A 27,235-nucleotide genomic window follows, 5' to 3' on the forward strand; every position below is an offset into this window, starting at 1 on the left:
TGAAACAATGTCACATAAACGTATTACTTATTCACAATCTTAACCTACCCAGTGCCTTCATCCAATAGAGAGCCAACATCTTCAGAGGAACACCAGAAACATATGGGAACCAGTAGGAAGTAGCAGAGGAAATTCTGCCCCACCTCCATGAACTGCTAATAATAAACACAGACATTGTTCCTATTTACCAAATACTTGTTCCCACATATGCAGTAAGTATGAACAATTTTCAGTGTTTTTATTAGAAGTTCATGCATTTTACCAAAGAAAGTTTGGTTAGAAACAAAGTTGGAACTGAGTAAAACAATGATGGGAAAGCCATTGCAACAGTGCTGCCCTCTCTAGATTGTGAGTTCATTTGGCGAGAGATGGTGGAGGGGGTTGGTGGGCGGCACTAATAGTACATTGGAGAAAGAATTCATCTTTAGTTGCAGCAATGTTGTACACCTTTCCACACCTTCTGTTCAGTCAAAGTCAATGAAAGAGAGTATGTGAAGATGAGTATAATCAGCTGCCATTACCCCAGTGTTTGGAAGTGCTGTCAAACTCCACAGTAGGACAGGTAGATTTTGTTTTATGGCAGGTAGTAACACAGGGTAATAATGTGCATGCCAGCACCAATTACATTTGGTAAAAGTAGGAAGCCTTGAGTTCCCAAAAATAAAATGCTGATTTCATCATTTCTCATCATCAGACACTATTGCAGAAGAGTTGTCAGAAATGTTTGATTTCTACATTAAATCAGTATCATATTGTATGACATATTCTGGGTAAATCTGATATTTCTCAAATATAACAAAGATAGAAGGATCACTGATGCTGTCAACACAGCTGTCATATAGATTGAGCCTTGTGCCATCCTTAGATGGCAGCTGATGACAAGCTCCATGCCCTTGAGCAGACTCTCCTACCAACACCCGTGCCAAGAACATGATGTTGTGCTCTGTTGGAGATCCTGAGTACAAGTCAAAGAAGCAGCAAGATGCTTTCTCAGCAAAATGTATTCCTGTAGATGAAAATATATTAATTGATTTGTTGACAAAGTCTATGAATGGGAAAAAATGGACTTTCAAAGGGCTTTTGATGAGGTACTGCGAAATGATTGTAACTAAATAAGGGTTCATGAGATTGGGGTAACATATTTGCATGATAGAAGATTGGTTAAAAGACAGACTGAAATTACTTATTACTGAAGGAGACCATTCATCCCTCTGAGTCCATGCCAACTCAGAATAGAGCAATGCAATCAGTCCCATTCCTCCTCTCCTTATTTACCCTGTAGCCCTCTTGCCTGCTCATTAATTTCTCTAATTGTTTTGACAGATAACAGAAAAGGAATAAACAAGTAATTTTCAAGTTGGCAGATTGTTACTTGTGGTGGGCCATAATAATCAATTTGGGGCTCTCAGTTATTCACATTGTATATTAATGACTTACGTGAAAAGATCGATACATCATATCCAAGTGAGCTTGGTGTGTAAATGAACTGCAAGAAAGAGTCTGTGGGAATATACACAGGTGAAGTGAATGAATAAGATGACAGAATACACTGTGGGGAAAATTCAGTTATTCACTCTGCGGGGAAATATTTCTTTAAAAAGAATACTTTTAAATGGCGAGAAACTAGTGAATGTGCGTGTACAAAGAGATCTCTGCGTGCTGGTTCATAGGATGCAGAAAATAATCATACAGATGCAGCAAGCAATTAGGAAGGGGTATGGTATGTTGGCCCTTATTACTGGGAGTATGGGTGAGCAGAGTCGTTCGAGTACAGAAGGAAGGAAATCTTGCTCTAATTATATGGGATTTTGGTTAAATCGCACCTGGAGTCCCATGAAGTTGTCAGCATGAGTGTACTTATTTTGAAGCAAGTACCAGGAACAGTGTGCTAACTTGAAGATTTGTTCCTTTTCTCTATATTATGTTCTGTAACCAATCTTTTACCATGCTAATGTTACATTCGCTTGTTGTGCAATCAGAAGACATTGCAGGAGATTGCCCCGTGTGCTTGAATTTAGAAGAGTGAAAAGTGGTTTCCTTGAAACATACACAATTCCAAGGGGATATGACGAATTGGATGCTTAGAGGTTATTTGCTCAGGTCGGTGAATCTAGAACCAGGGGGAAAGAGGGTTGGCCATCTGACGTTGGGTAGAAGTTTATGCAGAACCTAGGAAATGTTTGAAATTATTTACCTCAGAGGGATGTTGATGCTCAGTCACAATGTATGCAGGATTGGGAGAAGATCTGAGGAGCCAATGGAGCCAACTGCTGCTTCTCTGGAGTGAACAAATCAAATTACCAAGCTCCTACCTCCCCTGAAGCATTTATTTTATACTCCACTGCCAATATTTAATTTCTTGAAAGGGAATCTGGCATAAACACTTGAATTACTACAGGCAATAAAATGAAACTCCAGAATATTTATCCTCCTTGTCTACATAACATCAGTTATTTATATGTCAGAATAACTTTTAACACAATTAAATCTGTCAAACTCAGGGTCATGGGAACCAATCTTATACTGTGAGTGCTGGAAGTCAAGGAACAAAACTAAACCAGCAATCATTTCATATCTGGGGTGCTGCAGCAGCTGCCACATCTCTACTTCCTGCACTCTTGATCAGAGCCCATTATAGTGTAGCGAACTGGTCAGCACCAGTACACTGGGATGGCTCCACTCTTCCTGCTAACAATTCAGTGATGACATTGCTGACGATCTTTTCTTGAGCTCATCTAGGTGGAAATATTGGGGCAGCCACTAATGGCACTGAGTACCCAGAAGTCAGGAAGAGTACAAATAAGTGAAATGAAAGTCCTTCTAAATTTGCCTTGAGAAAAGCACTTCCTAATACACCAGTGTGGCAGACAACACAAGCCACCCTATGGTCTATGGGCCCTAGCACCAGACTTGAAACAGTTTTGTTTGAAGGCCGATGTTTACAATGAACTGGGTTGAGACACCCCATCTAATTGTAATCTAGTGTTGACAGCAGTGGTTGGAATGAAGCCTGTGATCCATTGTCTAATCATTGAACCATGCAATTCTTCTGAAAGATGTTGATTTTCATCAACTTGGATCTAATGCTTTCTTTTTTCTGTTTTATTTTGGACCCAACTACATGGAGGCAGGCTCTCTCCCAGTGTAGTTATTATTTAGGTATGGCCTTAACAGTGAGTGTCAGCTGGCAACTGAAGCCTGGAGACATTGAAAATAAAAATGATTCCATCCTTATTCCAGCTCCCAGGTAGAGATGTGGGGTGAGAACCAAGGCTACACCCACCCCCCAAGTTCTGCAGCAATAAACATCAAATTGCAGTACCACAACAAGTTAACAAACTCATTAGAACTGATTCAGGGTCTGATCATTTACTCAATCAGTAAATGGCAATGAGGACTGTCTCACATCATTTATGATAGTTTTGTACAATATTCTTTGCCTTTATTACTTCATTTGGCAGCCAAGTTGACTCAAATAAAACACAATGGTGAAGATAAAATTACAATTTAGCTGGGGCAAGACCTATACATCTGATGTAGGTTAGTTCTTGAAATGTAACAATAAAGAAAGGCTACAGTACCAACCTTTGCCATACAGAGTTCCATCCTGTGCCATGGTTCCCCAATCAAAGTTCTGGTAGCAAATGGTATCAACAATTGTGGGAATTGTGATCCCATGAAAAAGGTGGCGCTCATTCACATTTTGGGCACCATTCTTTTTCCTCATCTGCTCTTTTTTCCTGACAACCCGATACATGCAAAATAAAAGCAAATTCAACAATAATAAATTTCCTAAAGTTTAAAAGAGACTATTTTTGAATTCATCATCAAGAGATATCCGATCTTTTGGTACCAGTCTTTCCTTGACTTTTCCCAAAGACATGCTTGAATGTCTACTGTAAATTACCCCATAGTATAGGTAAGTGGTAAGAGAAGGGAAGATGATGGGCATGTGAGAGAGAATAAATTGCAGAGGATTGCTCTGCTGGGAGCCAGCATAGATCTGATGGGCTGAATGGCCTCCTTCTTTATGGTAATAAACAAGCAAGCAAATAAGATACTACACTGAGGAACTGTTGATCAGTAAATGACCAACACAAGAATACTGGGCATAAGCTGCATCATATAATGTTTTTTTTTCTCAATGCAATCTGAAACCTTTGACTGAGTACAGTAAAACTCCAATAATCCACTGTTGTTTGGAAATCCCAATGGTTCAGCAGCTGGCTTATTGTGTGCTGTTACCCGTGCTCCTTTTTAACTTACTAGGCCCACATTCCCCATGCCGCCTTTAAATTTACTAGGCCCCTGCTCGCCATGCTCCTTTTAAAGTAACTGGGCCTTTGTTTCCCACACTCCCATTAAACCCACCAGGACCCTGTTTCCCATGTTCATCATGGACCTTCAGCAGTATGAGGCTGCCAGATTTGTTCTCAGCTTATTCCATTTAGCATGATTGAAGTGTCCCACAACAAAATGGAGGGTGTCTTTGATGGAAAGGCAGGACTTTGTCTCCATGAGGACTAATGAGCTCTTTCTCTGCAACTGTCACACTATATTCTGCATTCTGTTATTGTTTTCCTTTTGTTCTACCTCAATGTACTTATGTATGAAATAATCTGACTGGATAGCATGCAAACAAAAGCTTATCATTATATCTCAGTACATGTGACAATAATAAACCAATTACCAATTAATGCTAGCATGGACAGATTCATCTGTCATAGGTAGATTGCAGAGGAGGAGGTCGAGTAGGTTTACCTACTTAAATTGGTTCATTTACTACTTGCTGCAGATTGAATCTGGCAGCAATATCCTGCGGAGCCCAGCCTATTTAGTCAGTGGTGGTGCTACCAAACCATGGATCCAGAGAATATTCTGTGCCCTTGCTACTTTCAGTCCTTTTTCCAAGGATTGTTCAATATGGAGGAGCACTGCTTCATCACCTGGGGGAGGGCATCAGGCGGTAATGAGGAGAAGCATTGCCCATATCTGACCTGATGGAGTCAATGTCAACTACACCATGAGCTACATCTTTCCTATTGTGTTGCCACCTCTGGTGGGTCTGTCCTGCTGGTGGGAAGGCTGCACCCAGGGATTGTGATGGAGGGATCAGGTACATTGCCTCTGTGAGTACAAACACGTCGGGTTGTTGATCAAGGACTCTGTGGACAGCTCTCCCAATTTAGATGTCAGTCCCCAGATGTTTGAGAGGGGGAATTTGCAAAATTGACTGGGTGGAGTGTGATTTGCCATGGAGAGTGCATAGATCAATGCCAGGTGGTCCATCTGTTTCAGTCTTTTTCTATGCGAACCTAGTGTGGGACAAGTTGGTGGCTTGCTGGGCCATTTCAGAATGCATTTAAGACTATCATGTGGAGACACAGACAGGCCAGATCAGGCAAGGATGGCAGATTTCCTCCCCCAACGAACCAAATGGGTTTTTATGACAATCAGGTGGTTTATATCATCATCAGTCTAGCAAAGTTTCTCCAAGTTCCAAATTAACTCGATTTAAATTCTACAGTTATTGTAATGGGATTTGAATTTGGGTCTCTGGATTATTAGTCCAGCCACCTGGATTACTAGTCTGGTGCCATGTCACCAGCGTATCCATGCAGATGTAGACACTTCATTGTGTGTACTGCATGTTACAAAACCTAGCAAAGCAAAGGCTACCGCTGACACCAGAGGAGAGGAGCAATGAGTCCAGAAGAGCAGCAGGAGCAGGAGGATGATGATGACTGTCAGGAGGATGTTCTTGCTCAGCATCCACTGGCTCATCTCCCAAATGAGTAAAGACATTCCCCAATAGAGAGAGAATTTTCATTGGAAGCCTGCAAAATAAAATTCCCTTGTGCAAACCAAGTGATCCTCCCCAAGGTCCACCTGCATTAATAATATGAATGGGTGAATCCCTTCTGCAACGATTTGTTACAATATCTCTGGTGCACGCTCCTTCAAATTATTGTGGAGCTGTCCCTTTGTTCCCTGTAGCCTCTGCCTCCTCCATGGCTGCCACAGTGCGTGTTGCTTCCTGTGGCTCCCCTGTAGTGTGTGCTGCACAGCGAACTGCAGGGAGATGCATGGAATTGGCTCAGGTTCTGTCAGGAATCATGCAGTTCTCATTTTATTGCTTGTTTTTGGCTATGAACTACCCTAAGGTTATCTCAAACTGGATTTTTACCAATTTTGCAGCTTTTCGTAGAGGGTGACCTAATTGGCTACCAGTGCTAAACACGGGCATGTTTTTGCACACCAAAAATGCTTGTAATCCAATTTCTAGGTACATGTGATAAATTCAATAAAAGGATGAAGCAGCTAAGTGGACTAAACTGAATGCGATTGTTCAACACACGTTGCAGAGGAAAAGCAGAAGACCTATAAAGCCATGCATTCAGGATAAATACATTCCAAAAGCTAACATGCAAGGATGAAGCAACTGGGGCTCTAAGTGAATTCAGAAAGAAAATGAAAGGAAGAGAAAAGGACATATGGCAAGTGGAAGCGGTGCAAGAGCAAGGAATCTCTAGAATACTTGAGAAAATGCAAAAAAACTTAAAATGTTAACAACGGAATAAAGTCGTGAGATGAGATAAAGTGTTACAGAAATAATGTTAAGGGAGCAGAACATTAAGCCATAGTAGATGATTTTTTTGGTTAAAACTGGTTAGATAAGAATAAACTCAGGCAAGTGTAGCCCATCCAGCTAGAAGGTAGTAGAGAGGGATTAGTCAATTGTACCAAGTGCTGCAGTTAAGTCAAAAGGAGTAATTTCCCATTGCCCCACTCAGCCTGGATGCCACTTGTGACTTTGAGGAGTTGAGTTTTAGTTACCATGGCTGTGCAGAAACCTAATTTGGTGGGGGGGTGGGATTCAAATTTGAAAACCATAAAAGAAGCAAGTAAATTTCAAACTGGGGATAAGCACAAAATAGGGAATATTTTGGACTTCCAAAAATTCAAAAGGGAAGACACAAAGAACTTCAAAGACCTCCAGCACAAATTCATAAAATGTAGCTATAGAAGTTTAGATAAATAGGAGGCAAGATTATCTAGTCCATAGCTTCCTGAAACAGTCTTTCCCTATTTCACAAACCAGGCTGTAAGCTGAGCCACTTCCTGTCCTTTGCCAGAAATAACAGTTACAACTTGGGTAAAAGAGGCATAGCAGCTCCAAAGCAGAATCATTAGGCATCATAATATTTCTACTTTTAGTTCTGTTATCACACTTAAAAGAATTTTCGTTTCAACACTTGCAATCTCTTCCACACGATGCACTGATATCTCAGCAAATCCATTTACTCTTTGTTCTTTAAAAACAGTAAAATATTTGATAAGTATTTATCTTCATCATTATGCCATGATCAAGATGACTTCCTCTTATTTGTGGAAGCTTTTGTTATTTCTATCTAACTTTAACCTCTTTTATACCACAGTTAAACTTCTCAGTCTCCCAACTTGCTATCTTCTAAACTGTAGCATTTGCAATAAGATTTCTCATATGAAAAGCATATAGGTAGATAGACATTACTAATTATCATGTCTAACAATATTATACAAACCACTGAAATATTTCCCAAAGTCCAACGTTTTGGATTCTGTCAATCTTCTGGATTTTGCTGGACTGCATAGTGTTATGGAAGAGGGACTGGATTTTCTTATACTCTTCAGATGACTGTGAGAGTTGAATACGCTGTGAAAAAAATCCAGATCATCAGAACACATGTAATAACACCAAACTAAACACCAAACTAAACTTCACTCTACAGTAGGGGTCATTCTACAATCTCACATCCTCAGAAGGAAAGACTGCAGAAAAAACAACAGCCCTTTATTTACTTAGAATGAAAGTGTAGGCCATCCAGTTTTCTCATTCAGCCTATTGAGTTGATGCCATCTTTCATTCCAGTCAATATTATTTCACCAATTATTTCCCTTGTCACATGCTCGTCAGCTCCCCCCTATCCTCCTGGCACTCACTACACTAGGGGTAATTCACAGTTGCCAAATAACCTAATAATCAGCACATCTTCGGGGTGTGGGAGGAAAATGGAACGCCTGGGGGAGACTCATGTGGTCACCAGAAGAACATGCAAGCTCCACACAAATAGCATCCAAGGTCAGGATCGAATCCAGGTCACCAAAACTGTATGGCAGGAGCACTAAATCATGTACCACTTGCTGCCCAGCTAATGTACTATCCGTGAATAGGTCAAACAAGTGACAGATCTATGTATTTCCCAATTTACAGGGAGAGGGTCCCTTATCAACATGCTGAGTGTCTGTAAATGGGAAACTTGCTCCAATATTTTGACGGATGGAACAAATGAAGATGGCTATAACACTATGATGACAATAAAGGATTCTGAGAGAGCTTGGCAAGGATAAGTGTTAAATGAGCAACAGGCTGATAATTATATATTACAAAATATTGCCTATGTTCTCAATACCCTGATTATCTAGTAAATGGTGCAATGGATTTTCTGCCTTTACACATTCATTAAAATGCATTGCCTCTGGATCTGTTATCGTATCTGCGGTGTAGCATACAGCATCAGGTCCAGCAACTTCCTGCCAAGTATGATGCAGGCAGATGAACTGAAATTTGCCTTTGGCTATCATTTTTTCCTCCTTTCCATTTTGGGCAGAAGAATGAAATGGAAAATTATTTTTTTTAATAGATCAAGACTACAAAATGTTATGGTGCAAAGGATAAATACTTGGAGATATGATGTGGTGGCCATTACAGAGACTTGGAATGGCTCAGGGACTGGAATGGTTACTTCAAGTGCTGGGGTTTTAGATGTTTCAGAAAGGACAGGGAGGGAGGCAAAAGAGGTGGGGGAGTGGCACTGTTGATCAGAGATAGTGTCACAGCTGCAAAAAAGGTGGATGTCATGGAGGGACTGTCTACAGAGTCTCTGTGGGTGGAGGTTAGGAACAGGAAGGGGTCAATAACTTTACTGGGTGTTTATTATAGGCTGCCCAATAGTAACAGGGATATCGAGGAGCAGATAGGGAAGCAGATCCTAGAAAGATGTGATAATAACAGAGTTGTTGTGATGGGAGATTTTAATTTCCCAAACATTGATTGGCATCTCCATACAGTAAGGGATGTAGATGGGGTGGAGTTTGTTAAGTGTGTTCAGGAAGAATTCTTGACACAATATGTAGATAAGCCTACAAGAGGAGAGGCTGTGCTTGATTTGGTATTGGGAAATGAACCTGGTCAGGTGTCAGATCTCTCAGTGGGAGAGCATTTTGGAGATAGTGATCATAATTTTATCTCCTTTACAATAGCATTGGAGAGAGATAGGAGCAGATGGACTAGAAAGGTGTTTACTTGGAGTAAAGGGAATTATGAGGCTCTCAGGCAGGAAATTGGAAGCTTAAATTGGGAACAAATGTTCTCAGGGAAAAGTACGGAAGAAATGTGGCAAATATTCGGGATATTTGGGTGGAGTTCTGCATAGGCATGTTCCAATGAGACAGGGGAGTCACGAGAGGATACAGGAACCGTGGTGTACAAAGGCTATAATAAATGTAGTCAAAAAGAAAAGAAAAGCTTACAAAAGGTATAGAGAGCTAGGTAATGTTAGAGATCTGGAAGAGTATAAGGCTAACAGGAAGGAGCTTAAGAAGGAAATTAGGAGAGCCAGAAGGGGACATGAGAAGTCCTTGGTGGGCAGGATTAAGGAAAACCCCAAGGCATTCTACAAGTATGTGAAGAGCAAGACGATAAGATGCGAAAGAATAGGGCCTATCAAGTGCAGCAGTGGGAAAGTGTGTATGGATCTGGAAGAAATAGCGGAGGTATTTAATGAATACTTTTAACATCAGTATTCACCACGGAAAAAGATCTGGGTGATTGTATTGAGGATTTGCAGCAGGCTGAAAAGCTTGAGCATGTGGATACTAGGAAAGAGGAGGTGCTAGAACTTTTGAAAAGCATCAAGTTGGATAAGTCGCTAGGACCGGATGAGATGTTCCCCAGGCTGCTGTGGAAGGCGAGGGAGGAGATTGCGGAGCCTCTGGTGATGATCTTTGCATCATCAATGGAGACGGGAGAGGTCCCAGAAGATTGGAGGGTTGGGGATGTTGTTCCCTTGTTCAAGAGAGGGAGTACAGATAGCCCAGGAAATTATAGACCAGTGAGTCTTACCTCAGTGGTTGGTAAACTGATGGAGAAGATCCTGAGAGGCAGGATTTATGAACATTTGGAGAGGTATAATATGATTAGGAATAGTCAGCATAGCTTTGTAAAGGGCAGGTCCTGCCTTACGTGCCTGATTAAATTTTTTTTGAGGATGTGACTAAACACATCGATGAAGGGAGAGCAGTAGATGTAGTGTATATGGATTTCAGCAAGGCATTTGATAAGGTACCCCATGCAAGGCTTATTGAGAAAGTAAGGAGGCATGGGATCCAAGGGGACATTGCAATGTGGATGCAGAACTGGCTGGCCCACAGAAGGCGAAGAGTGGTTGTTGAGGGGTCGTATTCTGCATGGAGGTCAGTGACTAGTGGTGTACCTCAGGGATCTGTCCTGGGACCCTTACTCTTTGTGATTTTATAAACGACCTGGATGAAGAAGTGGAGGGATGGTTTAGTAAGTTTGCGGATGACACAAAGGTTGGATGTGTAGTGGATAGTATAGAGGGCTGTCAGAGGTTACAGCGGGATGTAGATAGGATGCAAAGTTGGGCTGAGAAGTGGCAGATGCAGTTCAACCCAGATAAGTGTGAAGTGGTTCATTTTGGTAGGTCAAATATTATGGCAGAGTATAGTATTAATGGTAGGACTCTTGGCAGTGTGGAGGATCAGAGGGATCTTGGGGTCTGAGTCCATAGGACGCTCAAAGCGGCTGCGCAGGTTGACTCTGTGGTTAAGAAGGCATCAATCAGGGAATTGAATTTAGGAGCCGAAAGGTATTGTTGCAGCTATATAGGACCCTGGTCAGACCCCACTTGGAGTACTGTGCTCAGTTCTGGTCGCCTCACTACAGGAAGGATGTGGAAGCCATAGAGATGGTGCAGAGGAGATTTACAAGGATGCTGCCTGGATTGCAGGGCATGCCTTATCAAAGCAGGTTGAGGGAACTCAGCCTTTTCTCCTTGGAGAGACGGAGAATGAGGGGGGACCTGATAGAGGTTCATAAGATGATGAGAGGCATTGATCGGGTAGATAGAGGCTTTTCCCCGGAGCTGAAATGGTTGCCACAAGAGGACACAGGTTTAAGGTGCTGGGGAGTAGGTATAGAGGAGATGTCAGGTGTAAGTTTTTTTTACTCAGAGTGGTGAGTGTGTGGAATGTGCTGCCGGCAACACTGGTGGAAGCGGAAACAATACGGTCTTTTAAGAAACTTTTGGATAGGTACATGGAGCTGAGAAAAATAGAGGGCTATAGGTAAGCCTAGTAATTTCTGAGGTAGGGACATGCTCAGCACAGCTTTTTGGGCCGAAGGGCCTGAATTGTGCTGTAGGTTTTCTATGTTCTAAAGGGATCTGGGGGTCCTACTACACACAACACAGGCTAGCATACAGGTACAAGTAATTGACAAGGCTAATGGATCGTTGCCTTTATTGCAAGGGTATCAATTATAGAAGTTTTGATGCAACTTTATAGGGCACTAGTTAGACCAGACCTGGAGAACCACATGTAACTTTGGTCTCCATATTTAAGGAACGATGTGCAAAGAAGATTCACAAGGTTGATTCCTGGGAATGAAAGGCTGAGGAATGAAGAAAGACTGTGCTGGTTAGGCTTATACCCATTGGAGTCTGGAAGAATGAGAGGTGATCTGACTGAAACATGAAAGAATCTGAGGGAATTGACAATGTAGATGCCAAGAGCATGCTCAGTGGATGTATCTAGAATAAGGGGGGAGGCAATGTTTCAAAACTAGGAGTTGCCCATTGCAGACGGAGAGGAGGAGGTATTTTGTTCCCCTCAGAAGGTCGTGAATTTTTGACCCCATGGAGCTGTGGAAGCAGTCATTGAAGAAATTCTGAGTGGAGACTGACAGATATTTAAACTGCAAGGGAGTCAGTGGGTACGAGAAGAAAGCTGGCAAGTGGCTTTGAGGCCAAGACTAGATCAGCCGTGATCTTATTAATGGTGGAGCAGGCTCCAGGAGCTAATGGTCCTACTCCTGCTACTGGTAATGTCCATACTATAATGCTTCCAACCTTTCTCCCCCATATGAATTTAAGTGCTCCAGTTAAAGGTGAGCTGAAGACTTAATTTTGAGTTTGCCTGCTGAAATGTATTCTTAAGCTTGGAACATGCTATTTTCTCTGTAGCTGTGTGTATTTTTGTTTTGTGATCTTACTGGACTGCAAAGTCATATGTGCCGATGCAGTGTCTCGACCTGAAATGTCAACCATCTCTTTGCTTCTGAGTTGCTCGAGGAGTTTTTTTTGCTCCAGATTCCAGCATCAGCAGTCTCTTGTCTCTCTAAGGTCATGTAATGTGCCTGCTTCTCAAACAACATAACAGTTTCTCAGGCATTCAGTCAGCCAAAGGTCTCAACATGTAAATAGCTAGTGTGCCATCCTGCCGCTAAATACCATCCCCTTTCATATCAATATTTGCTTTGTCTCAATAGATTCTATAGACTTTAAAATTTGGCACAAGAGATGTTTAAGGATTTGTAGGACATTGAGGACTCTTATTTAGCACATTTTAGCTGAGTTTACAGTACTAAAACAATCTTTTTTTTGCAGTTTTCCTGCAACTACTGGCATGGAATTTTATTTGCCAAACATCTCAACCTGCACAAACAAGAGTGGAAAGGCAGCATTTCATTATGGAAAGGGGCAGGGACATTGAGTTATTACCGGACCAGTGCATGCACATTTAGCTGTTTCACTGCTGAATCAGAGGGGACAACACAGCTGCCCTGAAAGATGATTGGAATTGGAGTAGTATTGTCACATGTACTGAGGTGCAGTGAAAGGCTCATCTTGCATACCGTTCATGCAGATCAATTCACTACACAGTGCATTGAGGTAGTACCCGATAAAACAATAACAGAATGCAGAATAAAGTGTAACGGCTACAGAGAAAGTGCAGTGCAGGTAGACAATAAAATGCAAGGTCATAACAAGGTAGATTGTGAGGTCAAGAGTCCATCTTAGTGTACTAGGGAACCATTCAATAGTCTTATAACAGTAGGATAGAAGCTGTCCTTGAGCCTGGTGGTATGTACTTTCAGGCTTTTGTATCTTCTGACTGCTGGTGGTGGTGGTGGGAGAAGAGACAGAATGTCCCAGATGGGTGGGGTCTTTGATTATGCTGGCTGTTTAACTGAGGCTGTGTCCACAACTCTCTGCTGTTTCTTGCAGTTGCCATACCAAGCCATGACGCATCCAGATAGGATGCTTTCTGTGGTGCATCAATAAAAATTGGTAGGGGTCGACGGGGACGTGCCAAATTTCTTTAGCCTCCTGAGGAAGTATAGGAGCTGGTGAGCTTTCTTGGCCATGGCATCTATGTGGTTGGACTAGGACAGGCTATTGGTGACATTCACTGCTGGGAACTTATAGCTGAGGCAGGTCTATATGTCTGAGCTCGAGTACCATTCAATTCATAGCAAAATAGTGGAAATGTTCTTTGAAGCAAACAATCTCCTGGAAGTGAATGAGAAAGTAATAACATGAGAGCCCAAAAAATGTGGTATGTGAGTGAAAAAAGTGATAGTCCTGACAGACAGTAGGCCAGAAGCAAATGGGTCACTGACAAATCTTCTCACAGTAGCCAAGATGAAAGATGTTTCGTTCAAAGACATTCTGCAGAAACTTAGGAATTACTTAAATCTGAAGCCATTAGAAACAGCTGAAACCTGCAAGTCCGGGGTAAGGAGCCAGAAGCAGGTGTGAGTTTAAGAGTACATTGTTTCATGAAAGAGCTTGTTTTCGCACGACAATTTTGATGGCATTTTGGATCACACCTTATGTAATAGGCTTGTGCTTGAACTGGTAAATAAAGAAATTCAGACATCTGAACTTCTATGTACAATTGAAATCTTGATGGAAACATCACACAAAAATGTTAAGAGAATTTCATTCAACCACAAACCAGTTGTATAGTTGCAATCCACAGTCAGAGAACTGTTGTAAAGTCAAATGCTACAAAACTGAGTTCAAAGAGTGGGTAAGATCACTTCAGTCAGTTGCTATTGAGACAATGGCCATCACTCGTCAATCTCGGTCATCAGATGAAGAGTCAGGAGGGTTGAATGTAGTCACAAAAACTGACCTCTTCCATTTGCACTTGTTGATGAAGATAGTCAGCAGTGTCTGACCATCAAATGAACAAAGGACTCTTTAGTTCCTCTATGGACTCCATGATTTTCCAGGCCATAATGGTTAAAGCCTTACAGAAGGTGGACCATTGCTTATGTAAACAAGATGATCTGTTGATTGCCAGAACCACAGAAGAAGAAAATCATCTCATTTTGGAAGAGGTGTTCAGGAGATTATGCAAGCAGAATGTGAATTAGAAGAGAACTATTTTTGCAATGAGAAATACATACCTTAGTTCAAAAGTTGATGCCAATGGCCCACAGCCAATGAAGGAAAAAATACAAGCCATCACTGAAGTGCTAAACCATGAAAATGTAAGCAGAGGGAAGGTTGTTTCTGGGATGCTGCAGGTTTACAGATGATTCCTTCCACATCTTGCAGTGGTGCTCAGACCACTGCTTCACGTTGAAAAAGGATGTGAAATGCATATTGAGCTAGAAGTAACAAAGTGCATCTGAAGTACGCAGGAGAAAATTACTAAACTAAGCTCGCCTTGTTCATTTTGATACTACATGTAGCATATATTGTGTCAAGTTATGGTGAAGATGCAGTACTAAGCCACAGAATTGATGATGAGCAAAAGAAGTCCACTGTTTACTTCTTGCTTTCTTTCAAAGTGCAACTACAATTGTAAACTGATCGAGAAGAAAGCAATTGGAATATTAGTTGGAATCAAGAACTTCCATTAGCTTTTACAAGGCAGTTCCTTTACCCTAATAACAGCTTATAAACCACTACTAGCAATAAAAGATTTCAACTCAGCGATACTCCCGTGACAGCATCATTGTGGGCAGTCCTTCTATCATAGTACTACAATACAGTGAAGTACAGAGTAGAACACCATGGCACATGCTCTGTTGTAGCTACTTCATGAGCATTCTAATGCTGCAAGAGAAAGTAGTTTCTATGCATCAAAAGCAGTTAATGAGGACTATTTGTCTGAAAGCACAGACAAGTCCTAAAATGACTGTGTTGAAAAGGATCTATGAATGGACATGACCCGTATACAAGTAAGGAACTGGAGCCATTTTTCAATTCTTCCAGTGAGACATGACTTGTCATCAGACCTTATTACTCTCTACAAAGATGCTGCCTGTCCTTCTGGGTGCTTACAGCATTTTCTGTATTTATTTCAGATGTCAAGAATCAACAGTATTTTGTTTTTTGGTTAGTCTTTTTACAGGGATTTCAAGGCCAATAAAATAATAAACTGCTACAGAATCACTGTAGCACTAGTGTAATGTGGCAACTTAAAGCTTTTACCTTGAATCCCCCGTCCACCAAAGCTGATTTGTCCCAATTTTCTGGAATGTTTTTTGAATCATAGACATCAGTTTCTCCTTGTTTTGACAGGGATCTGCCACATAAGTAAAGAATGTCAAATAAATAAAGCTACTTTATATGATACAACAGAGAATAACTCCATATATATGCATTTATGTATTTGTTCAACTATGGACTATATACCCGAGGTGAAATAGTAAACATTTCTTTTTCTTTTACCATTAGTTTCAACAAAAATATTGAGAGATTTAAAGAGATGGATCCTCTGTAACGTCCTACTGCACACTCCTAAGCAAATACACAACCCAGCCCAAAATGTCAACCATCCCTTTGCCTCCACAGGAGCTGCTCAACCCACTGAGTTCCTCCAGCAGTTTACATTTTGCTCCCGATTCCAGCATCCACCATCTCTTATGACTCCAAATACCCTTGCTCATTTGCTTGTCTCTGGGTGGATTATAACAGTGGTTACGAGGCAAGGTTTGCTAGATGGCGCTAATCTGTGCATGATAACACATTGAGCCACAATGTTTGAAGTCAGCATCAATTATGGGGAAGCTGGGAGTACAGGTGCCTTTGCCTGGTTTTATCCACCCTCCCCCACCCTACTCTCTCAGAAGAGGACAGGTGGGAAGCTAAGCATTGAGATCAAGTATAAAGCTGGTCTCCTTCTGCAGAATCCTAACTTCAAACACTCCTTATGCTTCATTTTTCATTAAAATCCTTCTAGCATCAAGAATGAGACCCAGACATTTCCTGAAATGTCTTCCGGCCAAATGTGTCAGAATATTGCACAATACACTGCCCATGTTTTGCCAACAATTCATTGTAATTTTTTTTTACTATCTCAAAGCAAATAACTCATCTGACACAGATGTCACCAATCCCAATCCATGAAACAAACCAGAAAGGAGCTGCAGAATATTGGAGCACAATTTTCCATTCCTCCTTAGATATGTAAACAGAAAGAAAGATAAACTATAGATAATATTTCCAAAGTTCTCTTGTGGAAACACTTTGAAGAAAACATGCTCAAAATTTAAAATCAATTTAGTGCAACTTTGGAAGCATATAGAATATGGAGAAATCTGAAATAAAATGCCATCCCCACTGCAGTAAAAGTAGCTAGCAGAAGACGTAACAGAAAATCATCATGGAGACACAAGGGACTGCAAATACTGAGATCTGCAGCAAAAAAAAACAAACTGCTGGAAGAACTCAGTGGGTGGAGCAGCGTCTGTGGAAGCAAAGAGAAAGTTAACATTTCAAGTCCAAGACCCTGCATCAGGACAGAGTGTAGAGGGGAAATAGCCGGTATAAAAAGGTGAGGAGGAGGGGTGAGGTTTTTTTGCTCCAAATGAACTGTCGTACTATAAATGACAAAATTGATTGAAGTGACAAACTTCAAGCAATGAGAGTTTATCGGTTTATAAATGCTACTGATGAGGGAGAATAGGACAAAATTCTTCTAACAGAGATTATTGGAGCATGAGATCCTTTTCTGAAATACTTGAAACACAAACAGTGTTATCTTTTAAAGGAAAAGTGAATAAGTATTAGAAGGAAAAAGAATGCACAGATTGTGGCAAATTAGAAATAGTTCTGTATTGGTCTAATGAAGGGCCTATGTAAATGTCTGTGGTGACATCTGGGAGACATCCCTTGCCAATAATGCACAAGTAGGTCCTGCTCATGTAACTTAGATGGAGTTTTCATCACCCCCTCTTGTGGTTGGGTTGAAAGTGCATGCAACTAAATTCACAGTAAGGTTATTCACAGCACTACTTGCCATGAGCTGCTTCAATTTTAACACAAGTCTTGAAATTTAGGTCAATGAATTTTCTTTGTTCAGGGGGCAAGCTAAATATCGACCAATTTCCTGTTGGGATGATCTGCTGGTATTTTAGGAAGCTGATCCTAATAAATGATTTGAAGAATGCCTCTCCCTCATGTTGCACTTTGCACTAATGAGCTGGGGTGTGGGTGAGAGAAACATTTTCTAAGCTAGAGAGGCTAAGATCACTGCAAAGTTCAAAAACACTACCAATGACAGTTATGTCCCTGTTTTAGATATTGCTCATAGGTGCTTTTGCAGCTGGTGGCAGGGCTGTGGAACTACCCCTAAAATTGGAGTACCATAGTTAATTTCCCAGACCTATAAACATGAAACCAGAGGTGCAAGTTACATCCTATCAAAGCAGCTGTAGAATTTAAGTTCAGTTGATTATCTGGAATTAAAATAAAAACAAGTTTCAGTAATGGTGACCATGATACTACCAGTAGTGGATTGTAGTAAAATCCCTGGCCTTTTTGCAACTCCAGACCCACAGCAATGACCCACTCCTGCCCCCCGATACAGCCTAGCAAACTTAATTGTCTGCTAAACAAGAACACCTTCATGGTGGACTGAAGTGTTTCAAGAAAATCCTTCACCAGTTCATTCTCAAGGGCAATTAGAGATGCTTGTCTTGTCAGTGACATCCACATCCCAAAAAATGAAGTAGAACAGAAGCCTAAAGGATGTTGTTCTTGGCAAATGGTAGATGTTCCAGGCCTGCAGTTGAAAGGCTTGCATTTCCCATCAGTACTACTCATGGGTAGAGCCCTGCTTCCCAGCACCACGTATGGGTAAAGTTAATTGACTGTGGAGGCACCTTCTCCTGCTTGTTGATCTCCCTGGCATGCTTTCTTCACTAATACTTTCCTATCATGATTAAAAACTTGGGACATGTTAAATTATCGCCAGCTGTCACAGAGCTCGACATTTTCCAGTTACAGAGTTTATTACTCCCAAGCCTCTGTTCAGAACATCTGTTTCAAACATGAGCAGCGTTACATTGTAAATCTTTGCGATACGATTATCCATTTTCATTGAGTATCAAATGCCGCAATCAAACGAGTGGCACAGGCTTTCATAGATGGCTTACGGAGTATCAAAGGTACCTTAAGTGAGATACATAGGATGCTCGGCTTAGTTATTTGCTGCAATAATATAAATAGAAAATGCTGGAAATGCTCAGGAGGTCACATATCATCTGTGCAGAAAGAAACAGGGTTAACATTTCCAATCAATGATTCTTCAACAGAACACATTGTTCCAATGATGTGCAATAATGTGCTGAGCTGCTCATTTCAAGAAGGGATGTGTGTGTGTGAGAGCCCTGAGGATGATGGAAGTGTGGGTTTGGCTCAAAATGCTTCCATTTCTTAACAATTGCCTACCTTGTCCCCATTCCTCCAGTCAGTGTGTGTTATCTTCGTTCCTGATGGCAAAGGCTGCACTTGCACAGGGGCAGGTGAAGCAGTCTCTGCCGGAGGCCTCATGGGTTCCAAAACCCAGAGGACATCCAAGAACCAAGAGCATCTCAGCAATCAGAGTAGGGTTTCAAATCATCTGCCTCTATCACTGCTGAAGCCACAGAGGTAGCAGCGATGAAAGGAAGAATAATAAAGTTTGAAGTTGCATATTGTGTGTTACACAATGATAGACTGGTAAATTTAGATGTTATTTTTGACCCATGTAAATGTAATTTCCATAATTTGCTCCTTTAGCCCATTTTTGATTGCTATCAGGTGGCTTTTTTTTAAATCACTGATGAGACACAAATTGTATCAGCAATGGAGGGGAAGGCTCAAAAGAGATAGTTGGCTCTTTGCGGTGGTGTTATTAGTTGGGAGTAGGGCAGGGAAGAATGTGGCTTTTTGCATATGAAAGTCAGAAGGGGACTGATGGAACCCAAATAAATATGGCAATAATAGAGCAACCCAATACCAACATGCTCCAAAACTCCTTGTGCAAAGTTGTCCAGAGGGCAGTGCACCACTACCCTCCTGGAGACCCTGGTAACTGTGGGGAGCCTCCAAAATTGTCCAGGTACCTTAAGATAATAATTGTATGGTCAGTGACATAGCTGATTATCATATGGCTTTCAATGCATTGCTTCTGGGCCTGGGTAATTGGACTTTTCTTGGGTGTGGCTGGAAAAGTTTTAAGCTGCCCTCTACCATCTCCAAGCAGGCAGCTGGCATGTCTGCTCTGGGATGCATAGGGTTCAGGAAGCTGACCAGAACCTCGTATACCCTTGCACAAAGGTGTTTACTGGTTGTACATTGGCTGCAAATAGCTGGAGTGGAAGTCTCAGGAACACTGTTGAGGAATCCATAGATGCACGGTTGAAGTCAATGACCCCTGCAGCCCAGGGAAGCCAGCTGAGCTCCATTTATAAGAAAAATTCACATAACTGGCAGCTCTGGTAAGCATGCCAAAGGCTGCCCACCTCTTTTCTGGATTTGCAGCCAATCGACCTCAAGATGCTGCAAATACCTCTGGCAAAGCACTAGAAGAGATCCAGACATAAAGAGTTTGATGGCGATGGTGCCTAAGCCTCTGAGACACTTGCCTAGAAATTGGACTGTACCTTTGTTTGGTGTGTTAAACCCAGACTGGGTATAGCAATAACACTCACATGGGTTCCCTGCAAAACAGGAGCAGCAGGTTGTTGCAACTCCTCTGATTCTCGCCTGTCTTGGGCCTTGCCCAAGGATCAAAGTAACATGAATAACACCAATGCTGATGCAAAGTGGGGATCTGGTATTCAACCTTCCCAAGTTGTCAAAGTAATCTCCAAAGTGCACGAGGCCAAAGCCTTTCACATGGGCAGCTGAGAAAGCTACTGGGAGGGTTTGCGACTTGCTGGCATCTTTCCTTATCAGGTCTTGAGCCCCCTCAATTGGTCCTCTTGCCAAGATTTCACTGGTGATTTCTAATAAGTCTAGAAAACCATTCAGTCACAGTTAAATTGGAAAAAGTTAATCTATCTCCAAATGAATCATTAATACATTGAAATTGAAAACTGCCTCTCCAAAGGGACTGCTTGTGCTCAGCCCAACACACTGCGATTAAATGGGGGAAGACAGATTGGAATGAGCATCTCAATGTGTTTTTGATTTCACAGGATTCAACCCCATTTCACCCGATTATTAAAACTCGCCCTTATATAGCCAGAGCTCCTGAACACGTCTACTTACATTTGTAAGAAAGATTGAAGAGGGTTTAAATACAGCATTTCCAGAACTTTGCTTGGGGTTTAATGGGAAGTTGAAATGGCAAACAGTCTAAGACGAGGGCTGGGAAAGGATTTGTGTTGGTGGCAGTTTTACAAAATTTGTAGGAGGCAAGAGCAAAGAAAATGGTCTAGATTTTGAAACAATGGAGGCGAGGTGGACTGTGAGGCAGCTGAGGTGAGGTGAGGTGAGGTAAGCAGGGGAACTGATCAACCTTGCCCAAGGCAGCAAGGAGATTGAGGAGAAATACTCCAGCACACTTACAGAGGATGTCTTTTTTGATTTTAGGAGCAAATGTCATGCTGTGGAAGCATGATTCAAGTAATTCACAGATTGATTAGCTGAAAAATTGAGGACAACATTCTTTAGAACTCTAGATGCACACTTACACTTTTGAGGAAAGAGACATTGGGAAATGCTGCAAACACAGGATGAAAGCACATTGTGGGGGAAAACAGGCTACCCGTAAACTCTCCCTCTGGTATCTGCCTTGGGCACGTTTATCCCCAACACTAATTGACTGACCTAGAAAATGCGGCATTTGTCTGTATTACAACCATTCACCTTCATAAAGACTGAAGCTAACAAAACAATCAGAAGTTAAATTGCCAGAAGTATTAGCTACGAAGAATTCTTGCTATTATTTAGGAGATAATTTAAACTTCAATACCTCTGTATTATTTTTTCCACGTCTTGTTTAGAGACAAATCTCGGCCTTCTGCGAAAATTGCTTTCACTTTCGAAAGGAATAAACGTCTGAAACATTTCTAAAAGAAGAAAGACTTCAGTACTTCAAAAATGGTCAACACATAACAAAACCTAACTTGGAAACTATGTCCAAAAAGCGATGCAAAGAGCATGGTACCAAACCATCTGGGAACTCCTGGTTCCCATAACCAAAATCTTTAGGACTTAAAATAACTTAAACAAGGGATTCTGTTTCTACCTGGCACTGGGCAAATACCACGTAACATGAAATTCCCTTATCAGACAACATCCAGAGAGGAATTCAGATGGCTTTTTATCCCATAGTTCTTTAAATTGGAGTACAGGCGAGCAATGGTCATTTATGCCCATATTTTTCTTTCAATATTTACTGATCTCCATAGAACAATACAGCACAATACAGGCCCTTTGGCCCACCATGTTGTGCCAACCTTTATACCACACCTAAGACTATCTAACCCCTTCCTCCCACATATCCCTCTATCTTAAATTCCTCCATATGCTTATCTAACAATCTCTTGAACTTGACCAATGTATCTGACTCCACCACTACCCCAGGCAGCACATTCCATGCACCAACCACTCTCTAGGTGAAAAACCTCCCTCTGATATCTCCCTTGAACTTCCCACCCATTAAAGCCATGCCCTCTTGTATTGAGAATTGGTGCCCTGGGAAAGAGGCGCTGGCTGTCCACTCTATCTATTCCTCTTAATATTTTGTATACCTTTATCATGTCTCCCCTCATCCTCCTTCTCTCCAATGAGAACAGCCCTAGATCCCTTAGTCTGTCCTCATAATCCATACTCTCCAATCCAGGCAGCATCCTGGTAAATCTCCTCTGCACCCTTTCCAACGCTTCCACATCCTTCCTATAATGAGGCAACCAGAACTGGACACAGTACTCCAAGTGTGGTCTAGACAGAGTTTCCTTGGGAATCTCCTTGGGATTATTTTCTTATTGATGGGTATGCAAAGGAAACAATTTCTCAGTCCTTTATTTTCTATTTAAAATTTGAAAAGGAACTCATTTAAAGATCTACTGATCCTTTTGTGTGGAATTTAGGGATATGGCCAATAATTTGAGCAATGGAAAAAGATTATCTATTCACCTAAAAATCCAGGTTTGTTACAGCCGCAAAACCCAGAGCTCCTCACAAACTCGTATATTAGAACTACATTTAAACATTTTGCCCATTCCCAGCAGGAGCCAGCAGGCTGAGATTCTGGCCTGTTGTCAGGCAGAAAGGCCTGTGGCATGAAGAAATGGAGAGAAGCCTGAGAGAAAATGAGGTGGGAGGGGAAAATAAAATGACTTGGGGATGTGCTTCAGACAACGGGATTAGGAGAGACAATGTTAGCTTGTGGGGCTTGAAGGAAACACTCCTGCTCCTCTTGACAAGCCAACAGTGCTGGAACCACAAGCAGGAAGCTGGAGGAACTCAACAGGATAGGTAGTATCTGTGGAAGGAAATGGACAGTCGACATTTTGGGTCGAGACCCTTCATCAGGACTGATTTCCTTTGTAACTTATCCCCTTCTTTGATCTGGACTAACCCCTTCAGCTTGAACCAACCTGGATTCACCTCTCTTCGGCTGGGTTTACCTGAGCCCTGAAATTCATGGTGTGCAACAATTCAATGCGAAACAACTTTTTGAATGCAAATTTTAAAAACCATTACAGGTCTTACCCAGCTTATGAACGCCCAACCTATGTACAGTCCATACATATGATTGAGCATTTGGGAGAGCAGTGGATGGATTTGCTAGCTGCTGTGAGGCTGCAGGCATCTTCTGCTATGTGGGAACTGTGTCTGCAGCTGCATTTCCGACTTGCGAACTGTTCAGGTTACAGACAGTTCACAGAGACAGAACCCTGCCGTAACCTGGGGAGGACCTGTATTAAAATAAGTAAATTATTGACCCACCTCTTGAGAACAGGAAGGTCACTTCTATTAATACCAAATGCTGGGAATGTTTGGCATTGGGTTTCTGCTCTCCTCTAATTCTACCTCCTGATTATCACTAAAATTTAATTCTTCCACCTTTTGGATAGCCAACCTTTCCTGTCTGTTACACAAATGGCCAGTTCCATTATGAAGTCATCCACCTGTGACGTTAATTCAATTTTTCCTCTCTCCACAGATGCTACCTGACCTGTTGAATATTTCCAGCCTTCTCTTTTATTTCAGATTCCCAGTAACTGCTGTGTTCTGCAACTCGCTGTTCCAGCATTTTGTTTGCTCTCTCTGCCCTTATTCATCTGCCTCTAATAACACTCCACTTAACAGATCAGTTACAATCAACAAACATTCACCACCCTCTCTTAGACAGCACCAACAGTATTGTGTCACCTGCACACCCTTGGATCCACCCTACCATAGTCACCCCCTTTTCTTTCCACCCTGTTCCTTCTCTACATCTTAAAACACTTGTTTTCTCACTTTTCCAGTTCTGTTGACAGATCGTCAACTTGCAATGTTAACTCAGTTTGTCTCACTTCAGATGCTGCCTGATCTGCTGAGTAACATCAGTATTTTCTGTTTCTACTTCAGATTTCCAGCATCGGCTGGTTTTGCTTTTAGTCTCCTTGCTTACAGCTGTCCAAGCCCTAAGATCTGCAATTCCATCCCTAAACTTCTTGCTAAGATATTCCTTAATACCTGCCTCTTTGACAAATATTTCAGGCATCTGCTCTGGAAACTTCCTACATGGTTCAATATATAATTAGTACTCCTATGAAACCGTTTGTACAGTGGTGCAGCTAACAAAGCTGCTGCCTTACAGCTCCATTGACCTGGTTCGGTCCTGATCTCCAGTGCTGTCTGTGTGGTGTTTGCACTTTCTCCCTGAGATCACATGGGCTTCCCCAGGTGCTCCTTTTTCCTGCCATATCCCAAAGATGTTAGGTTGGCCACTGTATATTGCCCCCTGTGTAAGTGAGTGGTAGAATCTGAGGAGTTAACGAGAATGTGGGGAGAATAGATGACAAGGAAAATTAGTAGGGGAAATTGGATTGCTCAGTGAGCCACAGAGACTCAATGGGCAAATGTGGCTCTTTTTAGTCATTAGGAAATATTTTGCTATATTTAACTCCCATAAAACATGGGGCATTAATAATCCCAACCGCAGAATGTTAGAATGTGTACATTTCCCCATTTGTTGCAATTTATTTACTGCAGACATGAAATAAAAATACAAGTCAGACCTCTACTCTACTCCCTATACACTCATGACTGTGTGGCCAGATTCTGCTCTAACTCCATCTACAAGTTTGCAGATGATACTACTGTTGTAGGCCGCATCTCAAACAGTGATGAATCGGAGTACAGGAAGGAGATAGAGAGCTTAGTGGAATGGTGTCATGACAACAACCTTTCCCTCAATGTCAACAAAACTAAAGAGCTGGTCATTGACTTCAGGAAAGGGGGCAGTGTACATACACCTGTCTACATCAGTGGTGCTGAGGTCAAGAGGGTTGACAGCTTCAAGTTCCTAGGAGTGAACATCACCAACAACCTGTCCTGGACAAACCACGTGGATGCCATGGCCAAGGAAGCTCACCAGCGCCTCTACTTCCTCAGGAGGCTAAAGAAATTTGGTTTGTCCCCTTTGACTCTCACCAATTTTTACCGATGCACCATAGAAAGCATCCTATCAGGATGTTATCACGGCTTGGTATGGCAACTGCTCTGCCCAAGACCGCAAGAAGCTGCAGAGAGTTGTGGACACAGCCCAGCGCATCACGGACACCAGTCTCCCCTCCTTGGACTCTGTCTTTACCTCTCGTTGCCTTGGTGAAGCAGCCAGCATAATCAAAGACCCCACCCACCCAGGACATTCTCTCTTCTCTACTCTTCCATCGAGTAGAAGATACAGGTGCCTGAGGGCATGTACCACCAGACAAGGACAACTTCTACCCCACTGTGATAAGACTATTGAACAGTTCCCTTATACAATGAGACGGACAACTTCTACCCCACTGTGATAAGACTATTGAACAGTTCCCTTATACAATGAGACGGACTATGACCTATGACCTCACGATCTACCTTGTTGTGACCTTGCACCTTATTGCACGGCACTTTCTCTGTAGCTGTGACACTTTACTCTGTACTGTTATTTTCTTTTTTACCTGTACTACATCAATGCACTCTGTACTAACTTGATGTAACTGCACTGTGTAATCAATTGACCTGTAAGATCGGTTTGTAAGACAAGTTTTTCACTGTACTTCGGTACAAGTGACAATAATAAACCAATACCAATATAATATGTGCATTTTAATTTATGATAAAATAATACAAATGACAGTTTTATATGAAATGACCATACCTTTAAAACGTTGTTTTTCATTGAATTCTCCTGAAGGCACTTCACTAATTTCAGTCAAGTATATATTCTCCAGGTCCACGGAACGTACTTGACCCTATCAAATATGCCAATCTGATGATTAGACTCTGGTGTTCATGAAGGCTTTGCATTTCCCCTGAAATAATAACTACCAACACACTGGACACTGTTTTTGACAGAAATGAGCAAACATGGCAACTTTGAAGTCTAAAATTTAGACTACAGAAGATTAAGGAAATTTGGTCTGTTCCTTTGAAAAATTATGACCCAATGATATTTTTAAATGTATAAATGTTACTTATGAAGATAATCTAAAAAATTGTTCAATGTGATCAAGAGTTCAAATATCAGAAAAAAATGTTAAACCACAAGATATAGAATTAGGGAGGCCCATTTTCCACACAGGGTGATGAACAGGGACACCTTATTTGGGGAAGCAACTAAAACGCACAGTATGTATCAAGAAGTTAGATACATCTCTGGAGAAAACACAAGTTGTGGTACATGCAGGGGTTCTTAAGAATTAAGATCTATTTAGCATGCAAATGGTTGTTGGGCCTATCAGCAAGGTTATCTTGTTCCTGAAAACCCAGACATCTTAAAATGCTTTACACTGGCATTTGTTTCTCTCTGTATATTGCATTGACACATGGGATATAATTATTTGTCCCTTGACATTTGAAACACATTTATTAAATTAATGGAGGCAGAGAAGTACTATTTAGCCAGAGGAAAAAGATGAATAGATTTCAGGTCAGTTGATCAGAGTTCAGGACCAGCATGTTCCTGTGAGGATAAAGATTAGAATGGCAAGGTTCAGAACCTTGGATGACAAGAGATATTGTAAGTTTAGTGGAAAAGAAAAAGAAAACATATGCAATGTTTAGGAAACAGACAAGGCTGCTCAGGAATATAAAGTCAGCAGGAAAAAACTTAAACTAGAAATTAGGAGGGCTATGAAATGTCCTTGACAAGTAGGATCAAGGAGAACCCCAAGGAATTTTACACATATTTTAGAGCCATCAATATTTATATGGAAGATGACAATGTAACTGACAAGGGTACCAAAAGTGAAAAAATTATACCAAAAAATCTGTTTACACTTCGTTGTGAATGCAAACTTATTAGGCTTCAAGTTGTCAGTTTTATTATAAAGATGAAATTCTAAAAACAATATTTAATCTCGCTCTCCCTGTTTTCCCATGCTCTTCGCTGAAGGTAGTTTACTCTTGTTTCCTATCCATCAGACAGTGGTCAGCACGTAACATCCTGCAGACACTGCAGTAGAAGGACTCGATGGATACTGTGGGGTGGTTCCCTGAGCAGATTATCCAGACCATCTGGCGCAATGCCTCATCACCAGAACTCACCAACAAGCACCAAGACCTCGCTTGGCTGGCAGTGAGAGGGGCCCTCCCAGTCAGATCCTTCCTGCATGGTCGGAACATCATTCCCAGTGCGCGCTGCCCCAGGGAGGACTGCGCTGGCGATGAGACGGTCG

The 27,235-nt window shown here is 41.6% G+C and overlaps 1 protein-coding gene across 1 annotated transcript; it reads right to left on the bottom strand.

Moving 5' to 3' along the window:
- Positions 1–27,215, bottom strand: LOC127578445 (protein mono-ADP-ribosyltransferase PARP12-like). The gene is made up of 7 exons (XM_052030474.1): positions 27,105–27,215; positions 25,717–25,810; positions 21,328–21,424; positions 15,573–15,666; positions 7,566–7,696; positions 3,586–3,740; positions 1–1,006 (listed from the first exon to the last, which is right to left on the bottom strand). Exons 1-7 carry the CDS (start codon positions 27,183–27,185, stop codon positions 732–734), a joined length of 927 nt encoding a protein of 308 aa, XP_051886434.1. The 5' UTR covers positions 27,186–27,215; the 3' UTR covers positions 1–731.
- Between the last annotated feature and the right edge of the window lie 20 nt (positions 27,216–27,235).

Source organism: Pristis pectinata, chromosome 15, assembly GCF_009764475.1.
Source record: "Pristis pectinata isolate sPriPec2 chromosome 15, sPriPec2.1.pri, whole genome shotgun sequence".
Taxonomy (NCBI): domain Eukaryota; kingdom Metazoa; phylum Chordata; class Chondrichthyes; order Rhinopristiformes; family Pristidae; genus Pristis; species Pristis pectinata.